At 59.2% G+C, this 26,350-nt stretch overlaps 1 protein-coding gene across 5 annotated transcripts in view; it reads left to right on the forward strand.

Moving 5' to 3' along the window:
* Positions 1–26,350, forward strand: part of ZC3H18 (zinc finger CCCH-type containing 18) — a 59,782-nt gene that overhangs the window by 29,786 nt on the left and 3,646 nt on the right. For all 5 annotated transcript variants that reach the window (XM_059383482.1, XM_059383479.1, XM_059383484.1 and 2 more), the window contains 8 exons: positions 485–642; positions 6,216–6,333; positions 7,521–7,789; positions 20,945–21,136; positions 21,979–22,104; positions 23,753–23,857; positions 25,097–25,240; positions 25,571–25,630. In XM_059383482.1, coding sequence (XP_059239465.1) covers positions 485–642; positions 6,216–6,333; positions 7,521–7,789; positions 20,945–21,136; positions 21,979–22,104; positions 23,753–23,857; positions 25,097–25,240; positions 25,571–25,630 — 1,172 coding nt within the window. The remainder of the gene's footprint in view (positions 1–484; positions 643–6,215; positions 6,334–7,520; positions 7,790–20,944; positions 21,137–21,978; positions 22,105–23,752; positions 23,858–25,096; positions 25,241–25,570; positions 25,631–26,350) is intronic.

Genomic DNA, 26,350 nt, shown 5'->3' on the forward strand with positions numbered 1-26,350 from the left:
CGGTCTGTCGGCACCAGGCCTGCATGCTGAGTCCCCACTTCTCTCCAGTGAGGCGGCAGACTAAAGCCTTCTCCTCCCTCGCTCGGCACACAACCCCCCGTCCTGCCTTCCCCTGAGACTGGAACCGCTTCATGGGGCTTTTCTGTCACAAGCGGCCTCCCCTTCCCCTCCACACGTGGGCCTCCTCCCCGAGTGACAGGCGGGTTCCCAGCCCAGTGTGAGGACTGTTTCCAGGAGATGCCAGCTCTCTCACCGCTTTCTGGAACGTGAGCGAGCTCCAAGGCACTGCCGAGCGGCCCGTCCCGGCTGCCGGGTGCAGAGACGGCGCGCTCCCGACCCGGAGCAAGGGCGCGTCTCCCCCATCGGCACGCTCTCGCGGGCCACTTGCCATGCTGGCCGGAGCTCCGTGGGTCACATGAGGACAGGCCGCCCTTTGCTTTTCCTGACAGCACCGGCATTGACGTCTTCCTTCTTACAATGGCAGGTTTTAAAAAAAGCAACCATTCGAAAAGAACAGGAGCCTGATTTTGAAGAGAAAAGGTTTACGGTGACCATTGGCGAAGACGAGCGGGAGTTCGACAAGGAGAATGAAGTGTTCCGAGATTGGAATTACCGCATCACCAGAGATGTACGAGACACAGTGTAAGGACCAGTTCGGCGCGTTCCTTTCCTTTCGATAGAGTATGCGCTGCTGCCAGCTGTGTGAGCCCGGGCTCTGGAGAGCAGCAGCAGCACATCGGTTCCCTCTGGCATCGGGGCCCATGCGTGTCCCCTGTCCTGGACAGAGAATGGCGTCCCCACGGTCCTGTTGGACTCTTTGTATCAACTTTCCTTGGTTTTTTGCTCTGGGAAGGAAGTGTGTCAGCCCTGGCAGGGCTGTGTGCCTGGGGAGGGCTCGGCTCCCTGCGCGCTCTGAGCTCGGAGAACTTCTGCACCCGTTCTTGGAGCCCCATGGGTCTGCCTCTGCCCGCCTTCCTCCCGGCACCCATGAGATTGGCACCAGAGTCCAGGAACTGGGCAGGTGTGACCCTATTCCTTTTCTCCTCCCCAGCGTTCCACTGCTGGGCTCTCAGAGACTCGTTCCCAAGGCGCATATGGCTTAAAGCCCCGAGTCAGAATTTTAGGAATCGTGTAGCGTTAGGTAAAGCGCTCATCCGCCCGCGCTCCGGTTCCCGGGGGAAGGCCGGCTGTGCTGTGCCCCACTCGGAGGGGCAGGATCAGGCAGGTTTCTCCTGAGCAGCAGCCGCAGGGTGAGCCCCACTCCCAGGCACGGTGTGGCGTCTGGCTTCAGCCTCCTGTCAGGCTTGTAGCGATGTGCGTTCCCGGGTGCTGCCGGGAAGGGCCAGTCACCGGGGTCTGGCTGGGCCGGCGGTGGTGGAGGCGGTGCAGAGGGGAGGGGCTCCTACCGCGCTCGTGCTTCGGGACCCGGCCGCCCTGCCCTGCACCCACCAGGCTGTCTCAGGGCCCTCCTGTCCCATGTGCAGAAAGGAAGGGGAGGAAGCTCTTCCGTCCTGCCTGTCATGGCAGGGGACAGCCCAGAGGTCAGTGGGTAGAGACTGAAAGATGGAGTTCAGACCTCTGTGTTCCTAATTCTGGGTATGGAGGCACCTCGGTCCCAGACAGGAACATGGGAGTCGGGAGCAGTCTGCCAGAGCGCGCGGCCCCCGTCCTGTCCTGAGCCCTCACGTTCTCCTTGTGTCAAAGGCAGGTGAGGATCTTGTCCTGCGGGAAGTGGGGGGAGGGGAGAGCCCTGGGAGCTCGTGCGTGTGTACAGGGCACGGGACGAGCACGGAGCAGAGGGTGCTCCCTCGGTTGGTCATCTGGGCATTGAAAGAAGAGCTCTAGAACCTCAGTCGGGTTCACCCCGACCCTGTTTCCCAGCCCTGGCTGCAGCGGGGGCCCTCACCCCATGCCTGCTGGGGAGCAGTGGTGGCAGGTCTGGTTCTGTAGCCATGCTTGGCCCCGCCCTGGGCTGGGGACAGTCCCCGCTGCAGGGCCTTCAGCCTCTACAGCCTCTGAAGAGGGGCCTTCAGGCCCAGTGCTCACTGGTGTTGGCTACTTGGACATCAGTGCCTTAGCATGAACTAGGGGCTTCTGTGACACGCTTGTGCTGGGCCCTGACCAGACCTTGTCAGTGAGGACCTCTGGGAACAGGGTCCCGGCGTGGGTCAGGTGGGAAGCCACCTCTGCTGTGTCAGCTGGGGTTCACTAAGCAGAGGAGACGCCCCCCACCAGCTATTTTAATGTAGAGCATTTAAAGGAAAGACCCCCTGTCCAGGAAGACTGGAAGCAGCGTCCCCACCCCCTGAGGGAGGGAGGGGAGAGGCTGGAGGAGGCACTAGGACTCCGGTCACTGAGGAGGGGACACTGGCCAGCCACTGCCGTCTCTGGAGTGGGCGAGGAGGCCGGGCTGCAGGAGTGGTGCGGGCAGTGGGCAGGGCGAGGACACAGAGGGCCCTTCTCCACCCCAGCCTCCCCAGCCCCCATGGCACGTGCCGGGGACCGGGCTCTCGCAGAGCAGCTGGCAGAACGGAAGGCACTTGACAGCGAGCACGCGGGGCGGCGGGGACACCGGGCAAGTGACTTCACGGCAGTTCAAGGGCATCCGTGGAGAACTCAAAAAGCCCAGCATGACCGGCTCTCCTTTCCCAGGCGCCCACGGCTGAGGTGCTCCTCAGCCAGCAGCCGGACAGCCCCATGACCAAGGTCCCTACGCGTGCCAGGCAGGGAAGGCGGGGACAGGGCTGAGGGCTGAGCTTGGGGGTGGCCACGGGACCAGCAGCACACGGGGGCGGGGGTTGTTAGAAACGCCCGCATCAGAGCGCCCGGGCCCCGGGGGTGTGTCGCTGGCTGCTGCCAAGCCTCGCGGCTGATTCTGCTGCCCTCCCCCAAGCTCCCAGGCCGCGGACACCCATTCTCGGGGCCTGGGCTGCCTAGCTCACCGCTGGCTGTGCATGGAGAGCGGAGTCGCGGTCACGCAAGGGCGCCGGTGGCCTCCGTGCGGGCGGCTCTGGCCCCGCGGGGGTGCACGCTAGGAGGAAGCTCTGAGGCGGTGGCAAGGGCGGGAAATGGGTGTTTTCTTCATGCTGGTATCGGAATGAATGTGTCTAGCAGGGTCGTTTGGTAAAAATAGCGCTTTCCTAGACAGACCCCGGGTGGTGACGGGACAAGTTTCTTCCCACCGCTGCGGTGCTGGGTGCCGACGCCGGCCAGCCCGCGGGACCTCGCAGAGCCGACGGGAAAGCCTGTCCCCTCCGTCGGGGAGCCCCCTCTCTCCATCTCTGCGTCGGGGGGTCAGGCGGGCATGGAGGCTGTTTCAGAAAGGAGCAAAGGAGGCCAGAGGAGCGTCTCTGCCTGGCAGCCGGGCCGGCGGGGAGCAGGGGCGCGGCGCCGGGCCGCAGGAGGCAGGGGCTGGCACACGGGCCCGGGGGTCCTTGCAGGAGCTGGAGGCCGCAGAAACGCTCGGCAGTCAGGGGCCTGGGCTGGTACCCTTCCCGGGATGTGTCCTCCAAGCCACTGTCACCTGCGGACCGGGGCCCTGACGGCCTGCCCCTCCGGCGCCAAGCAGTCCCGCAGGACAGGGGCCGTGCACACGCTGCTGACCCCGCTTTCCAAACACGAATCAGCCAGAACAGCCCTTTTTAGAGAGCACGCGCACCCTCACGCCCGCTCGGGGATGTGCTTGCTAGGGCCTCCGCGGGCTGCGACGGGGCTGTCGCCACGGGGCCTGCATCCCGGCCTCACCAGGCCCGACTCTCGTCTTCAAACTGACCTGGGTCGTGTGCGGCTTAGGCGCTTCGGAAGACGTCTGGCTGCCTGGAACGAAAGAGGCAGCCTTGGGGGCGTCTGTTGGGTCCCGGGGAGCCGGGGGAGAGGCCTCCCAGAAAGCAGCCTACTCGCTGGAGGCCATCAGGCGGGGGCCTTGAGGCTTACCCCGAGTGGCAGGTCTCTGGGTTGCAGGTGCCTCGGTTTCCCCCGCCACCTTACTCAAGGGGAGAGTTGGTCTGGAGCCCAGAAATCCCTGGCTGAATGCCCATCTGTTGGTGGGTTTACATTTTCTCGTTCCTCCATTGGGGTCCCAGGCACCCCCAGAGCAGGTCCTCTGGGTCTGGGTAGTAAGGTGGTGGTCTCCTCACCCTCCTAGTGGTTAGCAGCGGTCCCTTTCCCATCGATGACAAGTCTGCCTCGTCCCTGTGGGAGGCTCTTTTATCCTCCCTGCTGGGGTCTGTCTCTGGGCTTCCCGTCACATTCCCGTGGGCCATTCCTTTCCTCCCCAGAAAGGCCTCCTAACGTGGTGTCCCGGAGGGCACGTGTTTCTTGGCTAATCTCCCCAGCCTCTGTCTTGCAGCGCACCCGGGGCCAGCTCATCTGGCTCACGCAGCGGCTCGCTGCTGTGTGCACCGCGAGGGCCCTGCGTCTGGGAATTAACCGACAGGTAGCCGACTTCTTGGCAGTGTCTAGTCGTCCTGCCAAACACAGAGAACATCGTCTCATTTATTCACACGTGTTTTTGTGTCTTTCCGGTGTTTTCTGTGTGCTTTTGTTTTAATTTTAGATAGTTAACATACAGTGCAGTATTGGTTTCTGGAGGAGAAATCAGTGATTCGTCCCTTCCGTACAACACGCAGCGCTCATCCTGACAGATGCCGTCCTCAGCCCGTTCCCCGCCCGCCCCAGCCTCCCCAGAACACCCTCCGTCTTCCTCAGCTTGTTCCCTGTTAAGAGTCTCTCAGGGTTTGTGTCCCTCTCCAGTGTCGTCTGACATGATTTTGCCCTCCCTTCCCTGTGATCCTCTGTTCTGTTTCTGAAATCCCACGTACAAGTGAAGTCATCCACATGAGTGAGATCGTATGGTAATGGTCTTTCTCGGACTAATTTCACTTAGCGTAACAGCCTCTAGTTCCGTCCTCATCGCAAATGGCAAGATTTTGTTTTGCAACGGCTGAGTAATATTCCTTTGTGTGTATACCCCACATCCTCTGTATCCGTTCGTCTGCCGATGGACACCTGGGCTCTTCCCATAGTCCGGCTGTTGTCGATAAAGCTGTTGTAAACATTAGGGTGCTCGTGTCCCCTGGAATCTGTATCTCTGTATCCTCTGGGTGAACAGTGGGTAGTGCAGGTGCCGGGTCATTGGGAAGCTCTCGTGTCAGTGTCGTGAGGCCCCTCCACGCTGTATCCCGGAGCGGCTGCCTCCGCTCACGTTCCAACCAGCAGTGCAAGATGCTGGTGGGGTTTTGGTACGGATTGCATGGACTGTGTAGATATTGTATTTATTTGTTTATTTTTAAGATTTTATTTATTTGAAAGAGAGAGAAAGAGCGAGAGAGAGCACAAGCGGGCTGCTGGGCGAGGGAGAAGCAGGCTCCCCGCTGAGCAGGGAGCCCGATGCATCCCTGGACCTCAGGATCATGGCCTGAGCCAAAGGCAGATGCTTCAGCGACTGGGAGACCCGGGCTCTCCGTATGTGTACATATTTTAACTGTGTTGGCTCTTCCAATCCGTGAGCATGGAACATTCTTCCATTTCTTTATGTGCTCTCGAGAGTTGTGACGTTTTCCTGAAACACGTTCTGCTCATTTCCGGTTACCGTGCTTTGTCCCGCAGTCCCCTCCGTCTCGCTGACTGTCGTCAACGCGGACGGCTCTGCTCGGTCTCCCCGGCGGTGATGCTCTGGTCTCTGCCTGCCTCACTGGGCTCCTCTGGCTGCTTGTGTTGGCTTTACTGTGTCTCAGTTCCCGGGTGTGGTTCCTTCTCCTTCTTGCCGGGTCTGCTGCCTCCTGGTTGCAGTGGCCGGGCCCCTGTCCCGCCGGTGGCTGCTCATGAAGGCTGTGGCCTGGCCTTAGAGAAGTGCCCGTCTGTTCCCATTGAGTAAGAGGTTGCTTCAGTCCACAGGGGACACGTGTGCAGCCACGTCAGGGAAGCGCCACTGCCGCTTCCTTCCAGGACTGCCACTGGGGGTGGGCACTCCCGTCCCAGACTCCGCCACCAGCCGTCGGTGCGGTCCTGTGGTTTTTCTCTCTGGTCTGTCGCGATGTGCGGTGTAGGCAGGAATTTCCTCGTGTTCGCTCAGCCTCGCACTCCTGGAACAAATGCCGAGTCACGGTCTGGTCTCTTAACATGGTGTCGGATTCAGTTCGCTGACCTTGTATGTCATGTTCTGGTGTTCATATTCCCAAGTGGTGAGGTTTATGTTTTCTGGGCTCTGCTTTCAGACTCGAGCCTTACGCGGACCCGTATTACGACTACGACATCGAGCGCTTCTGGCGCGGCGGGCACTACGAGAACTTCCGCGTGCAGTACACGGAGACGGAGCCGTACCACAGCTACCGGGTGAGTGGGCCGCGCGGCTCCTCGGCGGGCCCTCTGCGCTGTGTGGGGCTGCGGACCGGCCTAGTCGTGCGTGTTGGCCCGGTGGACCAGTGTCAAGCCCAGATTAACTCTCTGTGGAGAAGCAGTTCAGATCCAGAGATTAAATTGGTGGTGACCTGTGGACAGACTTCCTTTAGTTTGTGTTCCTACTGTGATGTGAAATTTTAAAATTTTAAAAATTAGGTTTGTGGCGAGGGTTATTCCTGTTAACGTAAGCCGGCACGGGAGTGTGTTCCGCGCTCCCGAACAGATTCCTCCTTCAGGCTTCTTAACAGTACCGTTTGGAAGCATGCTGTCCTCCGTTGGCGTAACCTGGGCCTCTCCCCAGCTGTGCCGTGGTGGTCTCCTGGAGGACCGTTCTGTGTTGGTATTTTTCGATGGATGATGTTTCAGTCTTTGAGTCCCTGATGTTTTCAGAGTGAGGAGAAAGCTGCTGCTTAGAAGAGGTCGGGCGGGAGCAGTAGGGTGGTCTTTGTGATGGAGTTTTGAGGACAAAGGGTGGTGACTTCCTGGGAGCCCACGGATGGTGGGACCGTGATCGACCATCCTGTGCTGCTCTCCCTGGTAGCGTGTCCGTGGGGCCAGGCTGCCGGGGTGCAGTGTGCACGCCAGGCAGGGCAGCCTGGAAGGTCGGTAAGTCCTGTTAGAGTCCCTTGCCGCCGCCTCCCCCTTACGTGTCCGTGAGTCGGGCCAGGGGAAGGGCAGACACGAGCTTCATTTCCTCCCACAGCCTCCTGGAGCCTGAAAGCCATCTTCCCGCTGTGATTCGGGCATTACCGTTTTAACTTTGACTATTAGCGCAAGTGGACGGATGGGTGCAGACTTCTGGTTCAGAAGGGCGTTGAAGGGTTGTGCATAGGAGAGCAAGGGCCAGCACTTTGGGTCACCCCCTCTGTACCAGACTCCCCTGAGCAGAATGCTTTGGGCCGAGACCACCGGAGGCCTTGCTGGGTCCTGTCCAGCCCTCGCTGGAAGGGCTGAGGCGGGAGACAGGTAGTGTTGAACCGCCAGCTTGGAGCCCAAGCTGGAATCTGGCTCACCACGTAATGCTGTGTTTTAAGGAGAAACTTGGGAACAGAGTGATCACTTGAGATCGATCCCCGTGGCCTTGGTGCCAGGCACCACCCAGTACGTGTGTTTGGCTTTAGGACCGGGAGCGCGAGCGGGAGCGGGAGAACCGGCAGCGGGAGCGCGAGCGGGAGCGGGAGCGGGACCGAGAGCGGGAGCGCCGGCAGCGGGAGCGCGAGCGGGAGCGCGAGCGGGAGCGGGACAAGGAGCGGCAGCGGAGGAAGGAGGAGTGGGAGAGAGAGCGAGCCAAGCGGGACGAGAAGGACCGGCAGCACAGAGACCGTGACCGCGAGAAGGAGCGCGAGAAGGAGAAGGAGAAGCCGAAGCCCCGTTCCCCGCAGCCACCAAGGTAGGCCATCCGCCCCCTGGGCTCTGGGTTCGTGGCCCCGGGCCCGGAGAGAAGGGGCCTCGCCAGATGCTCACGGGTCCTGTCTGCTGGCCGTAGTCCTGCGCCCATAATCCTTGCTGAGAAATGCTGGTGTGTTTTGAGGGGCGGGTGCCGCCCCCTCCCGGAACGGGTGCGTTACGGTGGGAGCGCACGCCAGGTGCTCCTTCTCGTTGCCTTAAAATCGGGAAAGTTGTGAATTCCCAGTGCCCCTGCTTTGGCAGCGAGGGTAGGAGGTTGCTGGCCACCATGTGGGCTCTCGTGTCCGCCAGTGGAGGACAGGCCTCCAGGCAGCCCTTCTCTGGGTGCTCGCCTCGGTGCCCTGCATCAGGAGAGCTGCCAGGGTGACCGCAGGGTGGGCGCCGACAGCATGCAGCTCAGCAGCGGCCCTAGAGACCAGGCAGGTTCTGGGCCTTCAGCCAGCCCTTGTTTAAAATACACACGGGGGCACCAGGGTGTCCGTTGTCGTCGGCTGGTGATTGCGGCTCAAGTCGTGGTCTCACAGTCTTGGAATCAAGCACCACGTCAGGCTCTGTGTTCGGTGTCTGCTTGAGTTTTTCTCTCTCCCTCTCCCCGTCCCACTACTTGCTCTCTCTCTCTTTGTCTCTAAAACAAATATATCTTTGAAAAATAAATAGAATACGTGCATATGTATATTTGAGTACTAGAGCGGGTCGGGTGATCCTCAGAAAATCACGGAACTGGAGAAGTTTGGTCTGTGTTTGCGGCCTCGTGAGAGGACATGTGTGTGCCCTGCAGTATGTCTCTTGGCAGCGGGCAAGGTCCGCGGTGTGTAGGACACTCAGCACGGAGGCGCTGCACTCGTCCTCCCCCAGACGCCGCCCAGCCCTGGCAGCAGCAACCCACTTTCTGTCTGTAGATGTGCTGCTGCTGGACAGTGCACGAGTGGGGTCACACATGCGGGCTTCTGTGATTGGCTCCTTTCCCTTGGCAAGATGTTTTCCGAGGTTCACGTACCCTTACTCCGCTCCCTTTTGCGCTGGCTGCTACTCTGTGGTGTGAGGGTGTGTACGGCTGTTTGTTTACCTGCTCGGCCACAGACGGACACTTAGGTTATTCCTGCCTTTCGGCTGTTGTGAACGTGAGCATTCGCGTGCACGTGTGTGTGTGGGAGTCGCTCTTGCTTCCCTTGGGCGTACAGCTCGGAGTGGAGCTGCTGGATCGTATGGTAACTGTGTTTAACCTTTGGAGGAATTTCTAGAATCTTCCTAGATAGCTGCATCCCTTCACATTCCCACCAGGAATGTGTGAGGGCTGGAACCCTCCCCCAGATGATTCATTATCGTCTACCTTTGCTGCGGTGGCGGCCGTCCTGCCGGGGGTGACCTGGGAGCTTGCTGTGGCTTCATTTTCATTTTCCTGAGCCTCTTTTCATGCGCTTCTTGGTGTATGTTCTTTAAAGAAACGTCTATTCAGATCCTTTTCCCTATTCCTTATTTTATTATTTGCGCACTGTCTTTATTTCTGAGTTGAATGTGTTCTGGATACAAACCCCTTGTCCAGCACCCTCGTGCGCGTGCGCACCCCCACCGAACTTTGCATTCTCAGGTTCGCCTTCTTGATGATGTCCATTTTTTCTTTTTTTGAGGAAAAGCCTCTTTTTTTACATTTTTTCCAGCTTTATTAGGCGCAGTTAACATGTGCTGACGTGTGACATTGCACAAACTTAAAATACACGGTGTGATGCGTGGCCCTGCCTCCGTGCCGCAGAACGGCCTCCGCTGTCCGTCAGCACCGGCACCGCCGCACGTGCATGGGGAGAACACGACAGATCTACCCTCGTGGCAGCTTTCACGGGCACAAGCCAGAATCCCTCGCTGCAGCTCCTGTGGCTACACGAGATCCTCAGACTTACTCCTCTTCTGACTGGAGTGGGAGCAGCTCCCCGTGTCTGGCAGCCTCAGCCCTGGCACCCGCTGTTCTGCTGTTGGTCTCCATGAGCGCGGCTCTGTTAGGCTCCAGTTAGAAGGGGTGCCTGGGGGTCTCAGTCATTCGGCACCTGCCCACGGATCAGGTTGCGATCCCAGCATCTTGGGACGAGCATTGGGCTCCCTGATCGACAGGAAGCCTGCTTCTCCCTCTCCCATTCCCCTGCTTTCTTCCCTTTCTTGCTCTCCCTCTCTCTCCCTCCCTCTCTCTCTGTGAAATAAATACTCTTTAAGGGAAAGAAAAGGATGCCACATGTAAGTGACCAGGCACAGTGAGAACAGAGACGCTTTCTTTGTCTGACTTACTCAGCCCACTTCTCGGTCGCCATCGGAGTCCTCACCGAAGGCGGGACAAGCCTCCTTTCCGTGGCTGAGCCGTAACCATCGTGCGGTCCGTCCACATTGCCTTGATCGTGTGTCCAGCCACAGGCTCCTGTTGAGAACACGGCTGAGGCGAGCAGGCGAGTGCAGACGTCTCTTTCTGATCTCATGTCCTCTGGGTGCTTAGCCGGAAGTGGGGGCCGGGCCACGCCGGCTTCCCTTTCCCTCATCCTCACTGACACGGTGACCAGCTCTGCTTTGGATTTCGGCCACTTGAAGAGGTGGGGCGTGATACCTCATTGTGGGTTTGACCTGCATGTCCCTCCCTGATCATTAGAGGTGCTGAGCATCTTTTCACGGACCTGTTAGCCGTCTGGATGTCCTCTTTTACAAAATGGTCAGGAAATTGCCCATTTTAAGTCCGATTTCTTTTGGCTCTTGAGTTGTACGAATTTCTTGGCATAGTTTGTATGTTAACCCCTTATCTGGTAGATGGTTTGTACTTATTTTTTCTTATTCTTGTAGGTTGTCTTTTCGTTTTATTATTATTTTTTCTGTGCAAAAGCTTTTTAGTTGAATGTGGTCCTGCTTATTGATTAATTCACTTTCCATCCTCAGATATATATTTTTTATATAAGTTCCATTAATTAACGCATATTGTATTACTAGTCTCGGGGTAGAGTGCAGTGATCACACTTATTTATGCTTTATCTTGTTTCCTGTGCTGCAGATGTCTTGATCAGACAGACTTTTTACTGAGATGCGTATCAAGGAGCTTTTGTTCCCGTGTTTTCTTCTAGGAACTTCATGGTTTTGGGTCATCTCACCATTTTGAGTCTTTAATCCACGTGGAGTTATTTGTGGTGCAGTGTGAGGTGGGGGTCCAGTTTCATTCTGCCGGTGGCTTTCTAGTGTCCCCAACACCATTCATTGAAGGGACTGCCCTTACCCGTTGCATGTTCTTGCCTTCTGTGTCGTGATGGGCTGTATATGTGTGGGTTTCTTTCTGGGCTTTCATTTCTGTTCCATTGCCCTGTGTCTGTTCTTGTTTTTTAGTTTTTGGGTTTTTGTACGTAACCTCTATACCCAGCATGGGGCTTGAACTCACGACTCTGAGACCAAGAGTCCTGCACTCTGTGGGCTGAGCCCGCTAGGCGCCCTGATCTGTGGCTGTTTTTACGTGATACTGTGCAGTTGGGATGACTCAGACTTAATGATGCAGTCTGAGATCGGGAAGCCTGACGCCTCCAGCTTTGTTCTTGCTCTGGCTCTTTGGCTCTATTGACAGAGATCACAAGCAGGCAGAGAGGCAGGCAGAGAGAGGGGGAAGCAGGCTCCCCGCTGAGCAGGGAGCCCGATGTGGGACTCGATCCCAGGACCCTGAGATCATGACCTGAGCCGAAGGCAGAGGCTTTAACCCACTGAGCCACCCAGGCGGCCCGGGGACATTTTTATAGTATCCTTTCTTCCAGTCAGTGAACACGGGATATATGTCTCTTTATCTGTGTGGTCTTCAGTTTCTTCCATTAATGTCTTATAATTTTCAGTATCTATATCTTTCACCCCCCTTGGCTCAATTTATTTCTGTGTACTTTTTTTTTTTTAAGATTTTTATGTATTTTTAAGAGTATTTTAAGAGTATTTTTAAGAGGGGCAGATGGAGAGGGAGAAACAGACTTCCACTGAGCAGAGAGCCTGATGCAGGGCTTGATCCCAGGACCCTGGGGATCAGTAACTGAGCGGAAGGCAGACGCTTAACCATCTCAGCCACCCAGTCACCCCCAGTGTATTTTTTTTTTTTTTTTTAAGATTTTATTTGTCAGAAAGAGCACTGGCAGGCAGAGGCAGAGGGAGAAGCAGCCTCCCTGCGGAGCAAGGAGCCTAATGTAGGACTTGATCCCAGGACGCTGGGATCATGACCCAAGCTGAAGGCAGCCACTTAAGTGACTGAGCGGCCCAGGTGTCCCCCAGTGTACTTTGATGCGGTTGTTAATGAGAATGTTCCTTGGTTGTTTTTTTCGGGTTGTTAGTGTGTAAGAATGCAACCGATTGTGTGTGACATTGACTTTATATCCTTTGTTTCCTTTGTACCGAATTTATTTGTCAGTTACAGTTTTTTGGTGTATGAAGCCAGGCTCCTGTTCTCTCTGCTGAGACCAGCCCCTTGTGCAGCTGTTTCTGGCAGGAAGCAGCAGGTGCGCAGTCTCTGTGAGCACAGGTTTTCACTCTTCCCTTCCTCCAGATCGTGATAGATTGTCCTCAGTAATGTGCTGTATTTTCTCATACTTTCCTAACATTGGGCAAAACAATGTTTTTAAAGAACATTCAGAATGCACTGAACATTGCGGACGCGCTGAGACCGCTGTTTTCCGACAGCTTTATGACCGTCCGGGCCGCGGCGGCCTCTTGACGCTGTCCTGAAGGTGTAGCTGCGTGCAAGCGGCAGCGCTCGATTCTCGTCTTCCTAGCGTTGGGCCGTTGCAGCCCCGTTTTGATAGAAGCCCTTTTCCCCAAGATGCGCAGGACAAGTGCAGTGCGGGCTCCACGGCGGGGCTGTGTCTGCTCTGGGAGCGCTGCTGGAGCAGGAGGCCCAGCTCCCTCTGCTCACGCCGCAGACTTCGCTGACCATCAGCCTGTGCCCCGCCTCCGTGTCTCCAGGACGAGGCTCACATCTTGCTGCTGGGAGGGGCCTCCCCGCCTGCTCCCGCCCTGCTAGATAGTTCATCGTGGCTCTTAGCGCTCCTTGATGTCACGTGACTGTGGACGATGTGTTACCACCTGTTGCCTTCTTCAGCGCAGTCCCCTGCAGGCCGCCACAGCATCGGGCCCCCGTCGCAGCCCAGGCCAGAGCTGGAGCCCACAGACACTTGATGGTGCTGTTAGTAAGTTTGGGGTTGGGTAGTAGCCTCCCTTGTTACTTTGTCATAGCGAACATTGCAGGACTGATGAAGTTGCGGACGGAGTTCAGCTCTCCAGGTGCCTAAAAGCTGTTTTCCCGCGTGTCCAGATGCCTGGTCTGGAAAGAAGAGACACAGGGAAGATGGGCGGATGATGTCGAGGCTGTGACTCTGCCCCGTCACTCTCTGGCATCCCGAGGCATATCCGCTGGTCCACTCCAGTGCTTGGATGGCTTTCGAGTGTGTTTCCTCCTACGTACTCTGGCTACGGACCGCCGTCCCCCATCCCCTCCACATGTCCTGCTTGTTTCCAAGAAGCCAGATAGCTCCAAGTCAAGTGTCTGTGTGTCCAGCTCAGGGACATTTTTATACACCTGAGTGTACTTTTAGCACCTCTTGGAGGGAGGACAGCTGTGCAAGTGGCCGTGTCCATCTCTGCTTGTTGCTAACCTGTGGGACAGATGCCCTTCTGGCCCTCGTGTTCCCGGTGCTGCCTGGCCCCTCCACGGGGTATGCATGTGAATCCAAAAAGACTGCTGTGTACTGGCTTAGGCCCCAGGCACCAGATCCCTGTGAAGACCAGCCTCAAGCCCTGCATTTGCACAGCCTCGGGCCTTCGGGTGAAGGGCAGGGTCAGTGGGAGCGCTGAGCCAGCTGGGGCAGGTTCAGGAGGCGGGACTATGTGGATTCTTCCTAAAATGAGATGCAGCTTTCTCACCAGACCGGGCAGACCTGCTCTCCCCTGGTGTCTTCTTCCTTTTGCTAGGCTCCCCTCCAGCTCCCTTTCCTTCCCCAGACCCTCACTCATGCTCCTGTGGGCAGAGGCAGGTGTGCCCTGTTCCTTGGTCTGGATTCAGCCTCTCATTGCTGCTGGGGAGTCTTGAACCCCATCTTTGATCACCCTGGCTGGAACCCCGCCAGCCCTGGGCCAGCACAAAGGGCTAGGGTTTCCCCAGAGCAGAATTTCCAGCACGGTCCTCCTGTTTCCTTTCCCTTTGAGCACCGGAGCTGGCGTGACCACTTTAGGAGGCGGCTGAATTTCCCTGCCTAGTACGTTTGTGTCGGCTCCCTTTTCTAGATCAGTTTACTTACCTACCTAGGACAGGGTGGGGATTTTACATCAACAGCTGGATGGGAAGCACTTTTCTCCCCTCAAGTAGGAGACAGTCATGACTGCATTCAGAGTAGAGTGGGAAGCCTTCGTCTTTGCTGGTGCTCGAGGACGCTGCAGTGGGGTCGGATTGGCCCCAGGACTGCTCGTTGCAGAGTCAGATGGGCACACGTGGCAGTTGGTGAGGATAGACTCGGTGTGGCTTGTCTGCGGCCGGCGAGAGCTCTTGCTACCCAGATGCCCGTGGCCCAGCAGCGGGGCACAGCCTCGGCCCGGTGGGGTGAGGCGCGGCGAGGACCATGTGCCGGCAGAGTGCCCGGCTCCCTGGGTCTTAGCCCCCCAGCCCCCCGCCCCCACCGCCGTCCCCTGTCTCCTCTGTCCTTCTCCCGCCTGCCCCGCCGGAGCCGGGCCATTCCCACGGGGCTGCTTGGCAAGTGTTTTCTGTGGAACATCTCCCTCCGGGGGTTCTGACGAGCTTTCCTCTAGATGGCCAAGGCCCGGGGCCGTGGTCTCTTGCCCCCTTTAGGGTTCCCGTCTGGAATTAGGCCTTGAGCAAAACCTTGTAAGCATTTCTGTGGAACGCATCTATGTAAATAGAGGGAAATCCCTTTCGTGAAACCTTCTGATCTTTGGGCGTGCCGCCCCGGGCAGAGCTGGGCGGTAATTAGGGTGCTCTTTGGCATATGCAAATTAATTTCATTCTAGATAAAGGTAGTAATTGGGATCTTCCTGGAGGGATTGCCCGGACTGCTTAAAGCACTTCGCTCATGTTCAGATGCACGTGTGAGGTTTGGTGCCCGTTGGGGCCAAGAGGGCAGGCTCCTCACTTCCCGGGAGCTCTCCTCCGTCCTCTCGAGGGAGCCCGGTTCCTGCCTGCCGTCTCCACCGAGGGCTTCTCGTCTCAGGGTGCCAGGGGCCTGCATCCAGTGTGAGGCCCCCAGGGGCCCAGGGTGGGTTGGCGGTCGGCAGGCATTCACGCCCGTCTTGACAGGGCTCCCAGAACCCTTCCCAGAGGCCGCCACTGCTCTGGACTCCCCTCGGAGGCCGGAAGCACCAAAGCAAGGGAGGTTGGTTGTAGCCACGTGAGCTGCGCTGGAACCGCTGCCGTGTGTGTCCCGTCCGAGGCAGCACGGCCATCTGCCGCCCTAGAGAGAAGGTGACCCTCGCTCCGGTCTGCTCTGTGTTTTGCAACAACTACACATTAGGTTTCCCCTCTGCGGACTCTCCCGGTTGTCTGAGCGCCGCTCTCCACTCCTGCTGCCTGTCACCCTCGCCGCAGTGTCGTGGCTCCTCAGCCCCTCTCTCGCGCAGCGCTGCGGCTTGTCGGCATCAGGACCCTGAACGTGGCAAGTTGTGCTTGATCACACGGCCCTAGACCTGCGTGCTGGTGTCCGACGACCACACCCAGATGGCTGTCAGGAGCCCTGCGGGGTGTACGTGGCCCCACGGAAGCGGGTGGGCCTTGTCCCGAGGCCGTGGGCCGGCAGGTCGCCCCAGCCTCCCACTCTGCTCCCCGCCGCGTGACGTTTCGTGCTTCCTGATGAGCCCGGCCCTGGAGATCGCTCCGAGCCGCTCTTGGGCCTGGCGTCGGAACAGTCAGTAATCTTTGGTTAGGGCAAAAGGCACTCGTCTGGAGATGCAATAAACCTTAGCTCACTGTCCTGACCTCTTGTCCGTCCTGGGCACGGCTGAACCGCTTGCCCCCGAGGAGGTCGTTGTGCCCGGGACGTAAGCGACTGCATGCTCCAGAAGCTGCCCGACTGCCGAAGACAAAAAGGCAGACGGTCGCATTCCCCTGTGTACGCGCGTCTAAGGCCGCACATCTGTGGTCAGCAGGGGTTGGAGAAATGCCCGTGGACATGGATGCAGCCATGAGGCAGAAGGACGTGCCGCTGAGCCGCCTCAAGCGTGACCCGCCCCCGGGGGGAACTTTGGGTTCTTACGGGGGAGGCTGCAGGGGCGGGAGCCGTGAGGAGCCTCGGGCAACGTCATGGGCCTTGCAGCGGTCAGGAAGTGGACGGGAATGCCGCTTACCCACTGAAACAGGAGGCTTTTCTTCCTTCTGTTCAGCCAGAAGTTAAAGTGGAAGTGGGTGGGAACGGGCCTGTCCCCTCTGCTGTCCCCTCTCTCAGGTTTACTTGTTCCTGATGAAGTTCAGGGATGTTTTCGTAGTTGGAGAGTGAACGTGGTGGGTCTGTCACCGGATGCCCTCTCACTTGGGAAAGGCTGTCTGTCCTGCCCCCCCCACCCCCGGGGGAACCGTCCACAGCAGTGACCCGCCCTTGGGCCCCTCTGGTCAGGACCCGGCTTCCCCCCCTGGAAATGTCAGGGTTCCGGGGTGCTGCTGTGCGCCTCACTGATGGGGCGTGCATCGGCCGGCGTTGCAGGCTTCTGTCAGGGCCTGGGGGGCACCAGAATGAGAACCGCGAGCGGCCGGTCTACGTTCTTCGCATCTTACTGTGTGTCTGTTGCGAGAGGGACCCATGGCCTGGCCAAGGCTGGAAGAGGGCTTGTAGGGCGCCGGGGTGGGTCGTAAAAGCTCCGCAGAGTCTGAGACCAGGAAGAAGTGGAACTTCCACGCAAGGCGAGCACCCCGAGGGAGGCGTGCCTTGCCGGCCCCTGGGTCTCTTCCCAGGCGTGGCGCTCAGCAGGGTGCACTGGGGGCCCACCCAGAAGTCCCACGGAGGGGTGTGGCAGCCCAGCCACATGGACCCCCGGTGGCGGTTTCTGCCCAGGGCTTAGGGGAGGTGATCACAGCTCAGGCTTTCATCGAAAGCCCCACAGAGGCTCCCAGAATGCAGTCGCGGCCAAGCTGTCCCGTGACAAGTGCTGTGACTGGAGTGTGAAGAGTTCAGTCACTTCTAAGTCCCTTTTCCTGGACCTTTATTGGCTGCCTAGGCCTTTCGATTTTAGAAGAACACCTTTCTGTTTTCTCTCGCGTCATCTTTGACCCCAAACTTGGCAGCTGCTCTGTTCGGTGTTTCCAAACACCTTGATGTCGCGGCCTCATGTCACGGACGTCTCATGCCTCTGAGCCCTGATGTGACGTGCGAGGCGTGTTGTGAGTTGTCGGGCCGGGGTTGTACTGTGTGGCGTCTGTGTTTGGCAGGCCTGGCTGCTGACCTTTGCTCCCCGGAGTCCCTCTCCAGGCCTCGAGCGGAGCCTTGGAGCCCGGAAGATAAGAGTGCGCGGTCACAGGGCTGGGGAAGGCCCCTTCCTTGGGCAGAGCGAGGCCGTTTCCCCTCTCTGTGGAGCAGGGTTTATGCAAACGCTGGCCCGCTGCCCCTGCTGCGCCCGGCCCTCCCGCCGCCTCCCCGCCCCTGCGTCTTCAGACTGTTGACCCGCTGACCTGCCCACGGGGTTTCCGATTCGGTTTGGTGCAGCGTTTGTCAGGTGGTCGGACTCTGGGGCCGGGCACCCACCTGACGCCAGCCGCACCGTCCGGGTCCTAGGCTCCGGGGCAGGGCTGCGGCCCTGCGGGGCTTCAGAGCACAGCCGCACCAGCCATGCTGCCTTACCGACAGGTCACGTTCAGCTTATGGACCTGCGCGGGGCGTCTTCTCTCCCGTCCCTGCCGGTGTGCGGCCAAGAGGCCGCTGAGGGTCGGCAGCCACGGCCATAAGAGCCACTTGGCCCTGCAGCGGCACGGGTTGGAGCCCCGGAGCCCCTTCCTTCTGCAGGGGGGCCTCGTGAGAGATGAGAACGTGTCGCTAAGACCAAGCATTAGTAAAACTCCTGGGCCTGTGTGCTCGTCGGCATAGCAGAAGCTGTCCTCTGCAGGAGGGAAACGTTTCTTAAGTAACACTTGGGGGTTTTCTGTGATAGACATGAAACAGGGTGGGGTAGCAAAGTGTGGAGAACTTTGTAAAGAACAAAGAAAACAGTGAGGAAGGACAGACAGCCTGGACAGTGGCTGCCGGCCCACGTGGCCCCCCGCGTGGAAGTCCGAGGGCGTGCCTCCTGCCTCCGCCGGTCCTCCCCAGTGCCGGGCGTGCTTCCCCCCCGGGGTTTCCCAGGAGCTCTTTATTGGGTGTCCATTCAGTCGTTTCGCCAAAACATCTGCCATTAACGTGGACGGTTCCAGTTCTGTGTCCAAGCCAGAAACTGTTGCTCCCTGGTCCGGGTCCCCAGATCTGTGGCCTTGCTCAGCAGTGTCTGAGTCCGGTGGTCTGCAGATCACCGGTCCCGCAGCTGCTCCCTAAACTGCTTCATTCTTGTGCCGCCAGCATGGTTTTCTGTGTCCAGGGCCCATGGACACTGTTTATATTTTTCGTTATTTTTGCTTTTTAGGGTTAAATACATTTTAAGAAGAAACTACATCATTTCCATAAAACAAGCCAAATCATTTGTCCTAGTGAGTAACTGTTGAAAATAAGTAAAAAATGAAAATGGTTGTCTACGTACAAATTAATTAAAATCAGGACCCCCCCCCCCATTTGCCACCCTTTGGGGGATCTGTCGTTTTGCGGGGTCACTACCAGGCCTGGTACCGGCCTTTCAGAGGGAAGGAGGCGCTGGCCGGTGGCTCGGTGTGCGTGGGCTGGCGGCCCCTCCCGGGGAAAGGGCAGCTCACCACGAAGCCCACAGTGTTACCCCCAGAGTGCCTGCGAGAGTCTCCCTGGGGAGGAAAGGTTGACTCTTGGAGGCGGCGATGGCCTGCTTTGGCCACCACTGCCCCCTCCGTGGATTTCTTTTCCGGCCATGAAGGGGACGGGCAGCGGCACTCTGTCCTTTCTCTCCCTCCCTGCTGCCAGAGCTCCCAGTACAGTTAATGGTGACAAGAGGGGTCTGTCCCTCGCTTTCTGTCTGCCCTGCTGCCCTGTCAGAGGGGCTGCAGGCCGGCCGAGCTGGGCCACCATGCTGACTGAGGAAGAACCCCACACCGGCGTTCTTAGGACGAGAGTAGCACAGGATGGAGGGAGGAATGGCAGCCCCGGGCTGGCCTGGGACAGGCTGGCATTGACAGGTTTCACTTCCTTCTGCGATTACCTTTCCAATAATACAAGCTTCTGAACTATGGTAAACACTCTTGGGGTTTAGGGCCAATATAACAGGGATTTTATGCTTCAGTTTAATGTGTCCTTAGGGCGTTTTTAAAAATGTTTTATATTAATTCAGTTAGCCAGCACGTGGTACATGATTCGTTTCAGATGTAGTATTCAGTTGTCTAGCATTTGCATAGAAAACCCAGTACTCAGCCCATCACGCGCCCTCCTGAATGCCCGTCACCCAGTTACCCACCCCCACCTTCCAGCAACCTTCAGTTTGTTTCTAGAGTTAAGATTCTCTTCCAGTTTGCTTTGCTTTTTCCCTCTTTCTTCATGTTCATGGGTTTTGTTCCTTAAATTCTACGTATGAGTGAAACCATATGATCATTGTCTTTCTCTGATTGACTTATTTCACGCAGCCTAATACCCTCTAGTTCCATCCACGTCGTCACAGATGGCGAGATTTCATTTCTATGGATGACTGCGTAGTATTCCGTTGTGTACACATACCACATCTTCATTATCCACTCATCTGTTGATGGACATCTAGGTTCTCTCCAAAGTTTGGCTACTGTGGACGTTGCTGCTATAAACATTCGAGTGCACGTGCCCCTCCGGATTACGTTTGTATCTTTAGGGTAAATACCCAGCAGTGCAATTGCTGGGTCATAGGGTAGCTCTATTGTCAGCTTTTTGAGGAACCTCCGTGCTGTTTTCCAGAGTGGCTGCACCAGCTTGCATTCCCACCAACAGTGTAGGGGGATTCCCCTTTCTCCACATCCTCGCCAGCATCTGTCGTTTCCTGACTTGCTCATTTTAGCCATTCTGACTGGCATCTCATTGTGGTTCTGATTTGTATTTCCCTGGTGCCCAGTGATGTGGAGCACTTTCTCATGTGTCTGTTGGCCATCTGGATGTCTTCTTTGCAGAAATGTCTGTTCATGTCCTCTGCCCATTTCTTGATTGGATTCTTTGTTCTTTGGGTGTTGAGTTTGATACGTTTTTTATAGATTTTGGATACTAGCCCTTTATCTGATAGGTTGTTTGCAAATGTCTTCTCCCATTTTGTCAGTTGTCCTTTAATTTTGTTGACTATTTCCTTTGCTGTGCAGAAGCTTTTGATCTTGATGAAGCCCCAACAGTTCATTTCTGCCCTTGCTTCCCCGCCTTTGGAGATGTTTCTAGGAAGAAGTTGCTGCGGCTGAGGTCGAAGAGGTTGCTGCCTGTGTTCTCCTCAAGGATTTTGATGGATTCCTGCCTCACGTTGAGGTCTTTCAGCCATCTAGTGTCTGTTTTCGTGTGTGGTGTAAGGAAATGGTCCAGTTTCAATCTTCTGCGTGTGGCTGTCCCATGTTCCCAGCACTACTTGTGTAGGAGACTGGTTTTTTTCCTTTAAACGTTCTTTGCTGCTTTGTCAAAGATGAGTTGGCCATAAGTGGAGGGCAAGAAGTAATTTATTGCCCTTAAACGAAGAATTTGTCTTGCACCTGCTGTGTGCCGGCTCTAGAGAGAACATAGCAGACAAGGCTACCCCGTTGTTTGCAGAGTTTGCAGTACGGTGGGGAATTCTCTAAGTCGTTACACCCAAAAAAGTGAGTACCAGTGTGTTTAGTGTCCGTGAAGGAGAAAGAAGAACATGTTCCTCCAGGAAGGACACGTGCGTGGAGACTGTCTGTGGTGTTGGCTCTGCTTGTCATGCTGGCAGTGAGCTCTGTGGCCCTGGTGGGTGACCCGTTACTTGTCAGGCTCCCCCTGAAGCAGGCGCTTATGCTGCCACCCTGCTCTGTTTCCTTCACCGGCGGCACTGCTGTCACAGAGGACGGTCCCAGAGTGGCTAACACCTCTGATTTTAGCCGTCAAGCTGAGCCACCAAAGAAGGAGGCCGCCGCTGCGGGACCTCAGGTGAAGCGAGCGGATGAGTGGAAGGACCCTTGGCGCCGGTCCAAGTCTCCCAAGAAGAAACTCGGGGTGTCCGTCTCCCCTAGCCGGGCACGAAGGCGCCGGAAAACATCAGCCTCATCGGCCTCTGCCTCCAATTCCTCCAGGTAAGGGGGCTGGCCAGTCACAGTGACGGTGCTCGGACGCCGCCAGAGGGCTACCCCACGCTGGCCCGAGGACAGTCAGCAGGGCTCAAGGGGCGCCTGTTGGTCTAGAAGAGATTCACTGAGTAACTGGGGCGCTGGGGCATCAGCGGCAGACAGAGCTGAGGCTTACAACTTCCGTAAGGCTTCACACCCCCAAAAGGAACGGTTGACCTCAGCCAGGATGCTGGCAACCCAGAACGGAGACCCGGTGAGGGGGCCAGCGAGGCAGGGAGAGCTCACACAGTCCCTCTGGGAGAGACCCCAGGAGGCAGAAGGCCAGGAGGATGGCGCGAGCCCGGCCATGGAGGCAGCCCCTCTCTTCCTCCCGCGGTGTGGGCTGCAGCGTGACTGGGTGGGAACAAGCAGGCAGGCCCGCAGTGGGGGTGGGAGGCCGGCAGGAGCCCGCCATGCTAGCCAGGGCCTGGGGAGGTCAGTGCCCAGATGGGTAGAGAGGAATCCATGTGTGACCGCACGGGGGGCTCTGTCCAGCCGGGGCCTGGAAGCTGCCCGCCAGCAGTAGTGAGCACACACCTACCCACGTCTTGCTTTCTAAACCCTGTTCCCACCAGAAAGGGAACTGGACTGCGGCACGCCCACAGAGGGGTCCAGAGGCCGGGTGGGCGTGGGTGTGTGGCCAGGTGGCCGGTGTGCACAGGCAGGGATGGAGGACGAGGGGGGTGCGGGAGCAGGTGGCCTGGGGCCACGTCACCTGGGTCGGCACCTGAGGATAGCGGGTCCCGGCGGCCAGGCTGGAGGTGGAGGAAGACCGGCCCCTCCCCCAGCCCTGTCCTTGGACACTCTAGGTCATCGTCACGGTCGTCCTCGTACTCTGGCTCCGGCTCGTCCCGCTCGCGCTCCCGCTCGTCCTCCTACAGCTCCTACACCAGCCGGTCTTCCAGACGCAGCTCGTTCTCAGGCAGCCGGTCCAGGTATGTGCGCCGCCGGCCACTGTGGGCAGCGGGGGCGCGTCTGGGCAAGGCCGCACTGTGCACCGGCATCCCGCCAGGCACGGCCTGAGCCGCGTTTCGAGGTCACTTCGGAGGAGCGTGAAATGTGTGCAGGTCGCCAGGTAACAAGCTGCTGGCGTCGAGGGCTCAGCGCACGGGCCCGTGTCGGGAGGCGGCTCGGAAGCAGCCCCCCAGGGCCTGTGTTGTGTGTGCACTGAAGTCAGAAGACAAGGCACTGTGTGGCCACGTCCTGTGGACCTGCACTACCCGCTGGGCCACTAGCCACGGGCGGTGATTCACATTCTCATTCAGTTACGGCTTTACAGTGTGCGCGCCCCGACTGCAGGCCTCCGAGGCCGTTTCCGTCTTCATAGGACGTTCTGTGGACGCCTCTAGAAGGGTCAGACAACACGTGTGTTTTTTCCACTGAAGAGAGACACTGGCGTTTTAGAGGATTCTCCATTGTTGTCTGTGTAGGGACAGTCCCCAGTTAACAGAACAAACAGGCCTGTTCAGGCTCTGTGTCTGCTGCTTCAGTCTTTCCAGCCCGTTCAGGTGGCCTGCGCTGCAGGGCACCCCTGCGTGGGGAGACCCCCGGCCCCTCTCCTTTCCCTTCCCCCCATTCAGGGTTGAGTTAGGAGAGGAGAAGGGCGAGGCCAGAGGACGGTGGGGGTGGAGGACGGCCCGTCGGGGGCGCCACACGGTCACCCCCCCAGCTCCACCGTCTCCATAGGGCACCGCAGCCGCCCGGGAAGGCCACAGTTGGGAGGAGACGAGAGACCCTGTTGGCGCAGGTGGTGCCCGGGCCACACGCACACGGTGTGCGCAGGGTCGTGTGCTCCGGCTCCGACCTCCTGCAGTTAGCGGGGGCCTCCGTCCCCGGGGCGGGAACCCCCAGCCCAGCCAAGGAGCGTCAGGAGGGAGGACCCGGGCACTTCTTCCACACCCCTGTCTCCAAAACCTCAGGGTGTGGGATTGCAGGGGCCCTGCGTTATTTTACCGGTGCCGTGGCTGGGTGGGAAACGGGGCCTTGGGTGCAAGTGTCTACAAGTCGGAAGAGAACGCCAGCGCGGGGGCCTTGCGGAAGCCTGCCTCCCGTGGGGGGCAGAGCCGGATCCCGGGACAGCAGAGTCGTGGCCAGGCCAGGCCGGCCTCCAGAACTTCCCACCAGCGTCCCCAGCCTGGGGCTCTCCGCCCTTGCCGCTGACACATGAACCTGGAGCCCATCACCATTTCCTTCCACGGGCGCAGCGCCCGGGCTTCGCCAGGCCCTACCTCGTGCTGCTCGCCCCCGCCCGCCCCACCCCACTTTCCAGCCCCCTGGGCCTCAGGGCTCCACTCCCCTGCTCAACCCTCCGTCCTGCCTGTGTCGCTGAGTCCATGCTGGACTTCCCAGCAGCGCAGAGTGTGTGCCTCATGGCTGCCGGGCCTCCTGCAGGATCTGTCGCTGCTTCGCCATCTCCTGTGCTGCAGGGGAGGCCCGAGAGCTGCCCAAAAGCCATTTCGGACGTACAGCAGCTGAGGAGAGCCTGGCAGTAGCGTCCTCTGTGCAGCTGGGTGACATCCCCGGCGTGCTTCCGTGCAGACGGGCCCTGCGGTGCTCCCTCCTCGTGCGTCTGCTTCCTCCTAGGTCCCGCTCCTTCTCCTCGTCTCCCTCCCCGTCTCCAACGCCGTCCCCACACAGACCTTCTGTTAGAACCAAGGGGGAGCCTGCTCCACCGCCTGGGAAAGCAGGGTAAGTGCCCCGTGAGGCAGGCTCTCCTGCTGTCTCTCTGCCCCCCGTGGCCTCTGTGAGGAAGTCCCAGTGAGAACCCTAGGCAGGTGGGCAGAGGTGTCGGGGGATCAGGCTTGGGGGCCCCAGGCCACAATGTAGCCTCTCTCTTCCTGGCCTGTGGACTTCAAGGCCACGCTCACCTCGGCACACCTGCACCCCTGCGTGGACCGTGCCGATGGCCGTGCTCCTTCGGGTCAGACCACTGCGCTTGCCAGGGGCAGGCCTTGCTGTTTTTACCAGCGGGCACGAGGGTGGTGGTTGCCGTCGTGCTTCCAGGGCCGTGTCCAGGGTGTGCAGAGAGGGGCGGCCTGCCGGACAGGCCTCGTTCGCATGCGCTGCTCCAGCGGGGAGTTCCGCTGATCCTCGTCAACAGTTGTGACTGATGTGGCAAGTTAGAAACCCCGGGAGCTTACCACCCGGTTACAACCCGTAATAGGTGGTGTCTTAGGTTGCAGCCATGCCCACGCACCCCCCCCCCCCCCCCCCCCCGCCCTGCCAAGGGAAAGCAGGCTCCTTTCCTGAGCAGGGCACTGAAAGGCAGCCAGTGGTGCGACTGACCCTGCGGGCGAGGCCGGTGCCTGTGTGTGGTGCCAGCGCCCCCCCTGCTTTGTCCCCTGTCCTCACATGTGCGACTCACTTAGTGGCCAGTAGCCTGGTGCTCGCCAGGTGGACGGCACTGAAACGCTCCGCGCTGCCGATGGGCGCCCGGAACGGAGGCTGCCAGCAGCCCTCGGGAGCGCGTGGGCACCCGGAGCCTCCCACCCCCGCGGAGGGCACGGTGTGCAGGCGTGACTGATGCCCGGGCTCACAGCCGTCCAAACCGGGCCATGTGCTGGGACCTCGAGAACACGGGAGGCAGCGTGTGGGCGCGTCTTGGCCGCCCCCGTCGCTGTGCTCAGCGGCTCGCCTTTGCCCACAACGTGGCTCCCTGCTGATTGCACCGGCCCCAGGATGGTCAGCGGGGTCCTCGCCCCACACCTAGAGCGCAGAAAAGCTTTTGGGGTTCTTTACATTGCAGTGTGGGTCCCGCACGCGAGGGGTCCTGGTGGCCTTGGAGGTTTGCCCCATGAGTGGGGCCAGCAGCCGGGGTGAGGCACGTTCCGGAGGAAGCGCCGGCTCCGTGGTTCTCGGGGCTCCTCACGCGGACCTGTCTTGTGCCCGTGGGGCCGGCTCTGACCCCGTCCCCATCTCCCATCACAGAGAGAAGTCAGTGAAGAAGCCAGCCCCACCTCCAGCCCCACCTCAGGCCCCCAAAACCGCTGCTCCAGCCCCTGAGCCCGCCAAGCCAGGAGACCCACGGGAAGCCAGGAGGAGGCAGCGGCAAGCTCGGACCCCCCCCAGGAGGTGAGCAAACGGGCTTCCAGCTGGTTCCCGGGGCAAGCAGCTGAGGCCGGGGCCTGCCGTTCCCTGTCCTGTGTGGCTCTCCTGTCTTGTCACCTCCCCGAGCTTCAGTTTCCCCTGATCATGGCGACAGAGGTGTGGTCGTGCGGGATGCAGGCGCCCCTCGACAGCGAGGTCTTCCCAGAACGGGGCAGTGCTGCTGTGGGACGCCGAGAAGGCCGGCGTCTTTCTCTGGAGGAGAACTCACACTTAGAAGCACGCAGAGCCCCACGCACCGTGAGCTGGCCGGTCGGGGGTCGCGGCAGCCACACGGCGGGCTTCTCTGTGTTGCAGGCGGACGGTCAGCGGCAGCGGCAGCGGCAGCAGCTACAGCGGCTCCAGCTCCAGATCCAGGTCATTGTCAGCACCTCCCTGGCCCCCTGAACCCTGGCCACCTCCCCCTCGGGCCCGCACACGGGAGCCCTCCCGCCGGCCCGCCCGTCATGCTCGAGGCGCCCAGGGGGCAGCCAGTCAAGTAGGAAAGAATGCGGCGCCTGAGCTGTCAGAAGAGAAGACGCCTCCCACCAGTGCTTAGGTTCCCGGAGCGGACGTGCTCCTTCATTTCCACGCAGCCCAGATCTTCCTCCGAGAGGTTCAGAGACCCAGTCTCTAAACAGAACTGGGTCCCGGTTTTCTCCCCCGGGCCTTCCGGTGTTTTCTGAGCATTCAGAATTCAGCGGCCTGCCAAGTGGCACGTCCTCATCATAGCGGGAGCCGTGGCCACAGCACCTGCGAGCCGGCCGCCGTCCCCGTGTTTCCCAGAGCCGCGTGCTGGGCCAGGGCAGCCTCCACTCCAGGGTCTGGTGTGGCCGCAGTGCAAAGCCTCCCCTTCTCGGGCCTCGTAACCTGGGCCCTCGGCCCTGTCGTCACCGGCCTCACTCCCATTTAGTCACTCGTCCTACGTCCCTGCCCAGCGAACACGGTGGCTGCTCATTCATGCGAGGGCCCTCGACTCCACGACGGGGCATCCCTTCACCCTGGGGCGCCTTGTGGAGTCCCCAGTGTGCTGGCACTTGTTCTCTAAACCGGAGGCTGGGGACCGTGGATGTGCACACCCACGACCGGCTCCCTGTG

The sequence above is a fragment of the Mustela nigripes genome, chromosome 17 (assembly GCF_022355385.1).
Source record: "Mustela nigripes isolate SB6536 chromosome 17, MUSNIG.SB6536, whole genome shotgun sequence".
NCBI lineage: Eukaryota > Metazoa > Chordata > Mammalia > Carnivora > Mustelidae > Mustela > Mustela nigripes.